At 28.1% G+C, this 14,234-nt stretch overlaps 1 protein-coding gene across 1 annotated transcript in view; it reads right to left on the bottom strand.

Moving 5' to 3' along the window:
• Positions 1-3,325: 3,325 nt before the first annotated feature.
• Positions 3,326-14,234, bottom strand: part of Mkk4 (dual specificity mitogen-activated protein kinase kinase 4) — a 97,691-nt gene continuing 86,782 nt past the window's right edge. Inside the window, exon 12 of the mRNA XM_035364318.2 lies at positions 3,326-9,591. Within this exon, the coding sequence (XP_035220209.1) occupies positions 9,499-9,591 (93 nt within the window). The 3' untranslated portion in view covers positions 3,326-9,498. The remainder of the gene's footprint in view (positions 9,592-14,234) is intronic.

Raw genomic sequence — 14,234 nt, forward strand, 5'->3', positions numbered from 1 at the left:
TGGCACAGAATTGTAAGAAACTGCTTAATGTATCTTATGGTGTCAAGCAGCATAATGACTACTGCATATGAATCACAAACTTATGCATATAGTATGCCTATTAATCACATATCTGACTATTTATATTTATTCAATTTCTCAGTAATTGTAAACTGTACTATTTAATGTGTGTAATATGTACCATGCTAATATTATTATAATATGTACCATGCTAATATACTAAGTAATTGTAAACTGTAAATGCGTGTAATATGTACCATGCTAATATTCTAAGTAATTGTAATCTGTAAATGTGTGTAATATGTACCATGTCTCAGTAATTGTGTGTAATATGTACCATGCTAACACTCTCAGTACTTAAACTTAAGCACTATTCAATCTCTCACTAAATGTTAAATGTACTATGAAATGTGTGTAATATGTGCCATGCAAGTATTAATATTATTAACTATTAATGAACTTCTTAGTAAATGTAATCAGTATTATGTAATGTATGTACTATCTATCATGCAAGTCTGTAAATAATAATGAATGCATAATGTTAACCTAAGTACCTAATTAAGTATGATTATGTAAACATGAACTCAACGGATGCAACGTACCTTAAACATAAGTTATATTCAATTTCCAGGTAAACGCAATATGTAGTATGTAATGTGTAAAATATATACCATGCAATATGAATGTTTATGTATCATACAAGCCTGGATTTGCAAGTCTGAACGTATTAAGTACTTTAAAAACAAGTATTCATCAATCTCTCAATAAACGTAAACTGTACTATAATAAGCAAGTAATATGCACCATGCAAGTATTAATTAATATCATTAACTATTAATTAACTTCTTAGTAAATGTAATCAATATTATGTAATGTGTGTACTATGTATCATGCAAGTCTGTAAACAATAATGAATGCATAATTATGTTTAATTAATATTAAAATATTGAACTTTGCGGATGCAACGTACCTTAAACATAAGTAAAAACAATTTCTGAGTAAATGCAATATATAGTATGTAACGTGTGAGAATATGTACCATGCAATATGAATGTATATGCATCAAGCAAGTTTGAATAGGGTATAGAACATATAATAGTTATGCAAGTCAGAATATGGTAATAGGTACCATGCAAGGCTGAACATAACGAAAATAAGTACTATTAAATTTCTCAGTAATTGTAATCTGTACTATTTAATGTGTGCAACATGTACCATGTTAATATTATTGTAATATGTAACATGCTAATATTCTCAGCAATTGTATTTTTTTTTTTTTTTTTTTGTTTTGTTTTTGGTAACTGTAAATTGTAAATGTGTGTAATATGTACCATGCAAATATACCCCATGTCTCAGTAATTGTGTGTAATATGTACCATGCAAATATACCCCATGTCTCAGTAATTGTGTGTAATATGCACCATGTCAATATTCACAGTACTATTTAATGTGTATAATATGTACCATGCTAATTAATTAGCATGCACTATTTAATGTGTGTAATATGTACCAATGTGTGTAATATGTACTATGCAAACTGTAAATAATAATTAATGCGTAAAGCCAACCTATATGTTAACCTAAGCACCCAACTATACATACTTATAGTAAGAATTGAATCAAACAGGTGTAAAGTACCTTAAACATAAATATTAAGTACCCTAAACAAAAGTATTAATCAATCTGGTCAGTAAATGTAAACTGCACTATGAAATGCGTATGATATGTACCATGCAAGTATTAATTAATATTATTAATTAATAATTAAATTCTTAGAAATGTAATCTGTATTATGTAATGCGTGAACTATGTACAATGCAAGTCTTCTCAGTAAATATAAGCTGTACTATGTAATGTGTATAATATGCACCATGCAAACCTGTAAACAATAATGAATGTGTCGTGTTAAACTATGTGTTAACCTAAATACCTAAGATGTAAAGTACCTTTAACATAAGTATTAATCAATCTCTCTGTGTGTAATATGTACCATGCAAGTCTGTAAATAATAATGAATGCATAGAGTTAACCTAAGTATCTAATCATGTATAATTAACGTAAATATTGAACCTTATGGATGCAAAGAACCTTAAACATAAGTCATATTCAATTTCCCAGTAAATGTAATGTGTAATATGAAATGTGTGAAATATGTACCATGCAATATGAATGTAAATGCACCATGCAAGTATGAATAAGCAAGTCCGAATATGGTACGACATGTGTAATAGTCGTGCAAGTCAGAGTATGGCAATATGTACCATGCAAGTCTGAATGGGTAGCGATAACCTAAGTACCTAATTATGTCATTCTAGATAAGGGCGGGCGTGATGAATAGAGTTAACCTAAGTATAATGAATGCATAGAGTTAACCTAAGTATCTAATCATGTATAATTAACGTAAATATTGAACCTTACGGATGCAAAGAACCTTAAACATAAGTCATATTCAATTTCCCAGTAAATGTGTAATATGAAATGTGTGAAATATGTACCATGCAATATGAATGTAAATGCACCATGCAAGTATGAATAAGCAAGTCCGAATATGGTACGGCATGTATAATAGTCGTGCAAGTCAGAGTATGGCAATATGTACCATGCAAGTCTGAATGGGTAGCAATAACCTAAGTGCCTAATTATGTCATTCTAGATAAGGGCGGGCGTGGTGCTCATACCAATTAACCGTAACGGTAGAGGGATGGTGCCCACGTCCTCCGTCACTCACTCACTCTACGACAATGTAAGGCCACATGTGGTTCGAAAGGCCAGAGACACCATCCAGCTACTGGGCTGGGAGACACTACCCCCATCCACCATACTCCCCAGACCTCACACCAACAGATTACTACCTTTTCCATTTCCTGGGCAACCATCTTCGTGGGAAATCCTTCAACAACTGGACAGACCTCAAAAAGGCCTCACAGACTTCTCTGCCTCTAAGACTCCCGAGTTTTACTGCAATTGCATCACACAGCTAGCCACTTGTTGGCAAAAGGCAGTGGATGCGGATGGTGATTACTTTGAGAATTAGTGATGATTATTATTTGTTTTGTGACTTTTTCTTTTTGACTGTCCAAATCAGCAAGAACCTTTTTAGTTACCTTGTATAAAAAGGGAAGAATTTTCTTTTTAACTGAAATTTATTATAAATGTTATTGCTAGTCTACATATGTGCAAATGCTCAGCATTAACTTAGAACTTAAATAGAGAATCTGTAATGCTTATCTTGTTAAGTGTGGAAAAAATATTATGTTTAAAAATTAAAAACCGTCACATAAAATTATAAATAAATAATTAAAACTACTGAAATAAAGACAAGAACTTATTATAAAAGAACATTTTTATTTATACATTTTTATTTTGAATGTATACACCAACAATGCTGGTGTTTCACTCAGTGCTCTAAAAGTTATGTAATTCAATGAAACATCTTCTCCAAATTTATTTTTGGCTCTAAAATTGCAACTAACTTTGATTAAAAGACATACTGGATTAAAGTAGGCACAGGTATGACCAAGAATTCAAGTTGATTCAAATTTGATTCATATTGCATACATGCAATATTTTAAAATATATTTGCATCATTATTTTTTTGCATCATTATGCATAGTATATTATTCTTCTCAAGGTCATGATTTAAAAATTATTAAGCAAATGGAGAAATAAGTTATATGAATTAAAAATGCTTTTATTAATTCATACAACTTCAATAATATTTTTAATTTATCCCTTAACTGTAATGGAATAAACTATTGAATATATTAATATTCAGTGAAAACAGTTCAATATGCACTCTGACATTACAATTTGAATGAACCTTGAGGAAAATAACACTTATCAATGATCAACTTCAGATTGTTCTTAATTAACTGACACCCCCAAAATTACTGAAGTCAAAACTGCCATTCATTTCACACCAGCGCATGAAGCTGAAATATTAGTTAAAAAATAAAAAATACAAAAAAAAAAAAAAAAAAGCTGTAACATTAGTAACTGTATATTTGTGATTAATATTAGAATTAAATGCAACTATACAAAATTACAAAAACTTCCAATTTTCAGTTTATTTATGGAAAAGGAATGATTGAAAAAATTATCACACATTTTGTTGCAGAAAATAAGAAGAGAACACGATGAAAATCATTATCAAAAACAAAAATCCTTATTTGTGATTCTGATATTTTAGAAACTTCATTTTCAGCAAAAGCTTTTTGCATTTAAATTTGAAAAAAAAAAAAAAAAAAAAAAAAAAAAATTAAACAAACTAAGAACACAAGCATATATATATATATAGTAATATGCGACAAAAGACTTTCTACTCATAATTATGTAATATTTTAAGTTAATTAATTTTTCAATTAAGTGGTTTTTCTAAATTTAAGAAAAATGGTCAAATATTCAATCTCTTTCAACTTGAATTCTTAGTAAGTTGAATCGAATTTTTAATAAATACTACACTAGCATAACAATAGAAACACACTGGAGGAATATTTTCAAGGAAATAAAATTTTAAAGTTCATAATCTAGTTTAAATTTCTGATAACTACATTTAACAATGATAAATATAGTGCATACAATTTACTTTTTTATCTATGTAAATTAAAATCAATATGAGAAAAATCAACTTATTTACTTTTATTACAAAAACAATGATATAAATTTACTACAGTAATATTTTAATTACTTATTTAAATTAAAAATTAAACTGAATTAGTTTTGTATATCAATTCAAAATGATTTTAATGCTCACTTAAGAAAGTTACATTATGAAAGATCAAAACTTCGTATTAAAAAAAAAAAAAAAAAAAAAAAATCTGATTTAGTAAGCTGTTTCACAGTAACAATTTTAATTTGATACTGCAATCATTTTGAGAAAAAACAAGACTGCATAATATAATATATTACTTTGCACTATTGCAATTAAATATATTTTCTGCTTAAAACTGAAAAACCTTCCATATATATACATATATGTAATATTTTTAAAAAATGACATTTGAGATGCAAATTCCAGCTTCAAGTATATATATATACATAAATTTCTATGTTATGCAAAATTGCCCAATATTTTAAAGATTTTACAGTAATTATGTTGTTTATTTTATATTCTAAATCAGCAAAATATTTTACAATTAATTTTTCTCACAAATATATATATATATTTACTTGTAATCATTTGTGTTTGTTTACGACTTAAATTTCTATATACATATATACTTGCAAACCACTTTTTAAATTTAGTTAAGACTAAAATTTATAACAAGTTTCATATATATTTTAAAAAAATTTAAAAAAAAAAAAGAGAGAGAGAGAGAGAAAGAAAGAAACAGAAAAACAAAGTTTTTTAGATTTTCAGTCCCCCCCCCCTTAATGCAATTCTCAGAATGTTCTTAATTTCTATATTTAATTATTATAAATTGTATTTCATGAATGTTTTTACAAAATGATTATATTTTATACAACACACTTCTAGTTCTATAATTTAAAATTTTAATATGAATAATTAAAAAACACTACCTATTAATCAGCTTAAGACTGGATAACTACTTTTACAGTAAAATTTTAACTATTTCAAATTTTCATGATGTCACATATTTGATAAATTATTGTATATCACTTTTTCACATCCATCTGATTTTTCAGGTCGGTATGCCAGATATTGAAAAGTACAGACATCTTCATTTCAGTGCTTCTGATTAAATACAGTAAACTGCAATTAAAATTATCATACACAGTCATGGTGACTTTTGAAACAACATGTTGCAATTTAGTTTCAAGTACTTGTAACTGAAAAAACACAGGAGCATATGAATTGGTTTTTGATTTCTCCAACTTCAGCAAAGTAAAATTTCAGCTTTCTATACTATGTTTATATTATTTTTTATATAATCCCTTAACATTATAAATGCTTTATATATATATATAAAATATTTAAAGAAACCAGCTAATAAAGGTTTGTTTGCAAGTTTACATATGAAAATTTTTGCATGCAAAATATAAAAGAAAATTTTTATTTTTAAATAATTATACTATAACTTCAATGAAACAATTTAATGATAAGTTCTATCAAATTTACAGCCTACTCCAAATTCAATGCAAATGATAATCTATATAACAAAAATGTGAATATTATTCTTAATATTAATATCAGGTTTACAAGCTTCATAAAAATAAAAGAACTTCTGCAACTGGTTCAAACTAAAGAACAACATTATTTTACATATTTAAATTTTAAATTATATAAAGTATTCATATTTCTCTCTCTCTCTTAATAACCCTAACATCAGAAAAAGTAACACATGAACTACTTTGTATATTCAAAAATTTTCTTCCTAGCTGAGATACATTAATAAGAATTAGAAGCATCTTTCATTAATTATACTAAGAGTGTAAATAACATAGCATGATGTTAAAAATGGTAAAACTACAGATATTTCTAATGACAAAAAATTCTGTACCCTATTACATAACAGCTTTGTTAATAACTAAATCCTTTTATTTTTATAACATTAAAGAATTTAGAAATGATTGTTTTATTATTATAAAGAATTTTGTTTTGTTTTTATTTATGACACCCTAACAACTATATTTTCACTGAACTAATGCAAATATAATTTATTTAAATAAAATTTAAATATATAATATATTTTTTAAAATTTGACATTATATCAAACTAATAAATAAATTTCACACATCTCAAAATATTCATACTTGAAATTCTTTAATTCAGACATTAGATTATAAAACATGAATTTAGCAAAATCTAATTCAGAATGATGAAATTTTCAACTTAGTTATATACTAACATTTTCTAATAGTATAAAAATAATTTAGGATTAGCCCCCATATCAAAGGTATCTTAAAAAAACACAGCTGTCTTTATGAATAATAAAACATTTCAAATATTTTAAATTTAAAAATTTGTGAAACATTTATATTTTTTTAATTTAAAAATCAGTGAAACTCAATAAAGAAACTGTCAAAAGAGTGCAAAAGCAGCACAGTATTCAAAGATGAAAAATTGTGCTTTCTTATTCTATAGTATATAGCCCCACACAATGCAAAAAAAAAAAAAAAAAAAAAAAAAAAAAAAAAATGAAAATTTAGTTTTTATAAAATCAAAAAAGGAAGCTTATAGTGACAAATATTTTGAATAAATAATTTTGTTATATGAGCATATAAATTGCATGAATGAAATTAAGTAACAATTAGATAAAATTCAAAAATTTCAATCCAAGCTAAAAAATCACACTTTATAATTCCTCACAGATATCAATAAGTTACTACTACTGTTTCTTAAAAAATGAGACTGGCCTCCAACCTATATTTCTTTGACTAGACCTAATAAAAATTTCCCAACTATCACGTAAGCTAGTAATTTTTGTCTTTAAGTATGCTTTCTCAAATACATAGATGTTCATTAAAACCAAAAGATATTCATTTGATATGCTTATAAAAATGATACAAAATAACTACTCTTTTTGCTAAAAGAAAGTTTTCAAAAAATACATGCACAACAGATTATCAAAACTATATTAACCAATATATTTTTAAGAAGCTAGGTCCCAATATTACAAATTAAAACAGTAAATAAAGCACAGTCTTACAGCATACATATTCATACTTCATATATGATGTAAAAATATTTTTAATGTGATTATTACAATGCAAGCAGAAGTGTTTTTCAGTTTCAAAAAAATGTATTAAACTTATTATATGCCAACATTTTAATTTAATCCAATTTTCTAAATAAATTCTCCCATAAACAGCAAATACCAGCAAGAACTGTTATGCAGCAGAAATAAAAAATAAGAAAACAATTACACTCAGAAAAAAAGGCGGGGAAAGAATTATTTATGCTTTCCATTAGTAATATATATAATTATTTTCACTGATTTACCGCACAGTCACATCCTTTAACTTGAAAAGAATCTGAACAGTTGAAAAATTCTTTAATTTGAAATTAAAAAGATCTTTTAATTTGGAGGCAAAAACTGAATATTTGTACACTTGAAAAAAATTACTACAGAATTAATTAACACAAGTACCATTAAATAATTACACAGGAAAATTTCCAATCATATTTTTATCAATAACCCTCTAATCTAAACATAACTTTTAATTTGTGACTAGCTCTAATCTACTGAAGTCTCACTCCAAAAACAAACTACTAGCAGTTAACCGATTATTAATATTCATTAAGAAATTAGATGCATGCCCATAACATATGTTTCTCAACATTTTTTAATGAGTATCAAAATATTTAACAATATGCCACCAAAAGCATTGCATTGGCATATCAGAATTCAGTTAATGTATTGTAAATACATCTATGTACAAAAGAACATATTTAAAAAAAATAAAATAGAAATAATTCTTTGACTGGTACTAGTGTCAGTATCAATCATAATTTCTGCCTTATAGGGAGAAATTAGTTCAAACAGAAAACACAAACATGCAGTGACTGCCAGAGATATACCAGTTCATCCAAAAAAAAAAAAAAAAAAACTTAAGAAATATATATCATCCTTCTATAACCACATTTTTTAATATCAATGATTTCATTTTATTTAATATATAAATAAAAATTTATATATAAGTATATAAATAAAAATTTACTTAAACTGGATTTTACAACTCAAATGTGCTTAAAGGAAGAAAATAATAAAACTCATATTTTTAAAAAGCTATTAAAGATCAACAATTAATGACAATGCATCTAAAAAATGTTTTAAAAAATAATGTGTGAATGTCAGACTGGAAAAAGATAAAAATATTATATATATGCACATCATAAGAATAATAACAAATGCAATTAACTTCTGAAAAATTCTTATGGGGAAAAAATATTAAGTTTTCTAACCAAGCATAATCTTATTTTGATCCATTACTTTTAAAAAGAAGACTATTTCATCAAACTATTAATTTTTAATTCCTTTCCTATAAAAATCATAAAAACAGGATTAACATAAACAGAATTTTAAAATGAATAAAAATTAATTATGCAAATCCAAGAATAAATCTTGATTTGGCACAAAAGTATACAACTTAAGCACACTGTCTCCCACATGCACTACTAATCAAATATGTCCGGAGTAATTAAAAAACAGTACTGTACAATGCACTTTATAATGTCAATAGATGTTTTCTTTTCACATTGTTATCATTTAAAGTTAAATGACCAGTCACATATCAACCATAATGATACATTATTTTTAAAGACACAAGACTGATTTTCAGAGTCTGTAGTACTGTGTTTCTTTGAAAACTGACATGTCCATAAAATCTACCTTCACTTAAAAAGATATTAAGGCGCTCTACCAAGTGGTAGGTAAGGTAGATTATTTCTTTTATTAGAATATTACTGGCAAACAGCTCTTGTATGACTCCAGTATAAGTCAACTCCAGTATAGTTTTCCAACTGCTTTTTTTCACACAATTAATCTTTATATTATAAAAACTAAAGTTTTTCACAATTTTGATAACATTCTTGAACTAGCTGCTTACACTAGCTTTATCAAGGACACTTCCTATATATTCTGCAAGATTTACAGTTTCTCGTTCTGATCGAAGGACAAATGGATGCTCCTATAAAGAAAAAGAAGAAAAAAAAAAAAAAAAAAAACATTTGAATATAACTGATTAAAGCAAATGACTTTTTCATGATGACAGATAATATTGAACTATTTAATGATGTTATATTCCTTTACTATTTTATGCAATATTATAAATTTCTACAATTAATAATAAAAAGCATATACATATGGCATATTGAACCCATCAACTTCTCTGTAATAATAATACATATAATAATAAATATTTATTATAACATGCTACCCACTGTAACACATTAATTAATTCACAATTAATTCAACATTAATTGAGACATTAATTCAACATTTCTGGCAAACATTAATTCAAAAGGCTTTTAAGGACCATTCAATAAGTCTTCAGTTTATTCAATAGTCCATGAAATGCATACATAGTAATAAGGAGGGGACCATTATACCCTTTCCTTCTATAAATAAGTTTACATGTATGTGCAAGAATTTATGTACAAGCTTATTAGATAATACACGTAATTCAAATTTTATTACTATAGCAATGCTTACATAACAAATGCCTTACACAATGAGTCTTGCAGAATGGCTATGCATACTGACTGGAAAGCGTCCTTGGTAACAAACCACACCCAAATAACATATTATTGTTTAAACATGAAATAAATTATTTTAGTTTTTACTCAGACAGTGCATAGATGCATTTGTGTATAGTCAAAGATATCAGCAATTTAAGTAATTAAACATAATTTTTAATGTTATGTTGCTACCAAAAAATATCAAGTCTTGTTTGAAAAGAAATGTGAGGAAGCCCAGAGGAAAATTTCTTATGGTGAGGAGAAATATAACACAAAAGCTACATGCCTGCTGTAATCGCCAGGGGTATTTAATGAAGAAGGAAAAGATCTAGTACAGTCAACAATTTCAAGAAAAGTAAGCAGCTAACTATTTTAGACATCCTCTTGAAAACAGGATTTCGCACAAAAGAAATGTAAGATGTTAATTTAGGAGTCAAACAAGAAAAATCAGTGTTATATTTGCTAATTTTCACAGGACTAGTCTTGATGGCTTTACTGAACCATCATCATCAGCTGCCAAAGAGCAAATGAACCAGATAAGGTAAAAATGGTTGGACAGGAGTTAAGCTACTGGTGACATCCACTGATGAAACAAGAAAATTAAAACATAAATTCCTTAAAGAAGAAGGTAAAGATGGACTGGAATTAGGGTCGTCAACAAGAACAGAGAGATTTTTTGAATGTGAAAAGACTCTAAAAAATCTAGTTCACCAACGGATGCTGTTTTTGAAAAATTTTGGCTGCAGAAAAATGAAATGTGTGATTTTCAGACCAATAGTGCTGGATAACAGAGGACTTCTGTGTTTCCTTTTTCCTAACATACGCTTCAAGTTCTTTAATGCGAAATTTTAAGGCTCTCTTGTTTTGACCAATGTAAATTAAATAACACTGGCAAGGAATCCTGTAAATGCCCCCAGAAATTCATATCCAGAATGGAGTCCTTAAGTATAAAACTCTGAATTTCTTGATAGGCGAATAAACGAAAAACATGCAATTTTATAGCTAATTGATAGAAAGAAAAGAATGACAACAGAATTCTTATAATCTCCTAAAACAAGAGTGTGCTTTTTGGTGTGTTGAGACAATAATTTTTTAACTGCTTGGTTAATAATGCTCGGTGAAAATCCCTAATAAATAGCTACTGCTTTTAAATAATTTAGTTCTTGATCAAGAGCCAGTTTAGAGGAACAAACCTGAAGTGCACGGAAAAACAAAGGAATAAAATAAAGCTAACTTTTGTTTAATCGGATGACACGATTTGAAAAGTGGTGCAAGGCAAACCAATGAAGGTTTAACAGTAAATGACAGTTGGTTGTGTTATGTGTAACCAAAAAAACGTGTCGTGGAACGGAAGAGAATTGCATGTTTCAATTTCAAACGTGAACTGAATAGCAGGATCAATATAATTCATTACTGAAAAAACTTTATTTAAGTCATCTTTATCATCAAACAGGGTAAAAGGTATCGTCTACGTAGCAAAAAGATACCAGGAAATTTAAAGTTTCAAATAATTTTGATTCATAATAATGCATGTATATATCAGCCAGGATGGAACTAAGAGGGCTTCCCATGACTAATCTCTCAATTTGCTTGTAATACTTATTTTGGAAAACAAAATGTGTTTGGTTCAAACACAGTTGTGTAAGGGAAATGAGCTTATCGATGTTGATGCAGGAGAAATGAAATTCACGCAAAGTCTGGTTTCTAGACATCTTAATGCACCCTCCACTGGAACATTGGTGAATAATGATTTTACATCAAAAGAAACTATGAGTAAATTTCTAGGAGAAATGTTTTAAACCTTTTTTACAAACTCTATTGAATTTTTTATGATGTAAATGTTATTGTCTAATAGAGTTGAAAATCTGGAAACTAAATATTTAGCTAACGGATATGAGGCAGTACCTAAATTTGATACAATAAGGCGGAAAAAAATACCACTTTTATGAATTTTGGGAAGAGCATATAATTCTGGCACAATTCGTAACATAGAATAAGCAATTGTTTTAAGTTGGTCAAAAGGATTTGTGAAGATTTGATCACACATTTTATTTTTGAGAGGTCCTTAGGGATTGGATTATACTGGCCTTCATTTAAGAGTTTAGTGACACCATTGATGTAAGTGTTCTTGTCCATGACAACTATCTGGCCACCTTTATCGGCCTTTGAAATAATAATGCCTGGGTTAGAATGAATTCCGTGCATTGTAGTTCTTTCTCTCACATTGAGATTTGGTTTCAAAGGTGTTTTATTTTTATTTATTTATTTATTTATTTATTTTTTTCAATGACAGATTGTGAACAATTACAAATGTAACCCAGTCCATTAATCTATACAAGGCCAGATGTGGTGGTCTCTTTATTACGGATGCACCTAATAGGTGGTCCACCATCGCCTTTCCTATGAAGGGACGGACAGTTACAACCATGCCTTCTACGGGATTTGAACCCAGTCCCTTTGGCATTGCAGTCAGCTTCCCTGATCACTATACCGACTGGGTGGCAGGCTTATTGTTGAATCTCAAATTATAGGCCATAAGATGCCTAATCATTTCTTTGTGTATATCTGACACTTTACTGAATTTAAAAGCTTTTTCAATAAGAGCCAAAATCTTTGGAATTGTGGGTTTTGAGGTTTGTGAGAAGTGAAAATCATATTTCAGAATTCTCTCTTGTTACTTCTGATATACTAACACTAGAAATAATAACTATTGTCTTAATATTTACGATGGGAGGATTTTTTGAACTACTTAAATTAGAACTATTTAAATTTCAGTAAAGAGCAGATACACAGAAAGAAATGATTAGGCATCTTATCACACATAATGCGAAATTCAGCAATAGCAATAAGCCTTTGAAACCAAATCTAAACATGAGAGAAAGAGCTAAAACGTGCGAAATTCATTCTAACCTTGACATTATTATTTCAAAGGCCGACAAAGGTCGCCAAATAGTCATCATGGACAAGAATACTTACATCGATGGTGTCACTAAACTCTTAAACAAAAGACCATATAATCTAATCCCTAAACACCCTTCACCTTCGGACCTCTCAAAAATAAAAACTGCGATCAAACTGTCACAAATCCTTTAGACCAACTTAAAACAGTTGCTTATCCCATCTGCTGTGAATTATGCGAGATTATATGCTTTTCTCAAAATTCATAAAAGTAGTATTTTTTTCTTTCTCTGTTTGAAATAAACACATTTTGTTTTCCAAAATAAGTATTACAAGCAAACTGAAGGATTAGCCACGAGAAGCCCTCTTAGTCCCCATCCTGGCAGATATCTATCTACATGCATTAATATGAATCAAAATTATTTGAAACTCTAAACTTCCCTGTATGTTTCCACTACATAGATGACACTTTTACCCTGTTTGATGGTAATAAAGATGATTTAAATAAAGTTCTTTCAGTAACGAATTCTGTTGATAATGTTATTCAGCTCACTTCTGAACTTGAGACTTGCAATTCTCTTCCATTCCTTGACATTTGATCACATGTAACAGATCCAACTTCAGTACTACCTTTTATCATAAACCTTCATTGCTTTGCCTTCCTCCACAATTCAAATCATGTCACCCAATTAAATAAAAGTTAGCTTCATTTTATTCCTTTGTTTTTTGTGCACTTCAAATTTGTTCCTTCAAATTGGCTCTTGATCAAAAACTAAATTATTTAAAAGCAGTAGCTATTGATAAGGACTTTTCAATGAGATAGTGTATGATATTCTTTGAAACATGGGTGTACGCTAAGTCCAAAGTTGCATTAGTCACAGGAATATAATATCTGCTGCTATTTTACTCAGCAAATTTGACTCATTTAACATTTGTATATGTTCTATGGGGTCAGATAGTGCTTTCGTTTTGACATTAGAAAAAAAAAAAAAAAAAAAAAAAACCTTTCGCTAAGGGATACAAAATATTCATCTCAAGGCCTGAAAACTCAAAGAGTAATAAAAAAAAGTCTCTAATGGTAGAACATCTACTTCACTATAACTGATAAAAAAATTTTAAAAAAATTAAAAAATAATAAATTAAATTAAAAGTATTCCAGAGCATCGAGAACATGTTCATTTGTTTATATAAAATG

The sequence above is a fragment of the Stegodyphus dumicola genome, chromosome 3, assembly GCF_044657685.1.
Source record: "Stegodyphus dumicola isolate Sdum_Otavi_A_Nest chromosome 3, ASM4465768v1".
Taxonomy (NCBI): Eukaryota; Metazoa; Arthropoda; class Arachnida; order Araneae; family Eresidae; genus Stegodyphus; species Stegodyphus dumicola.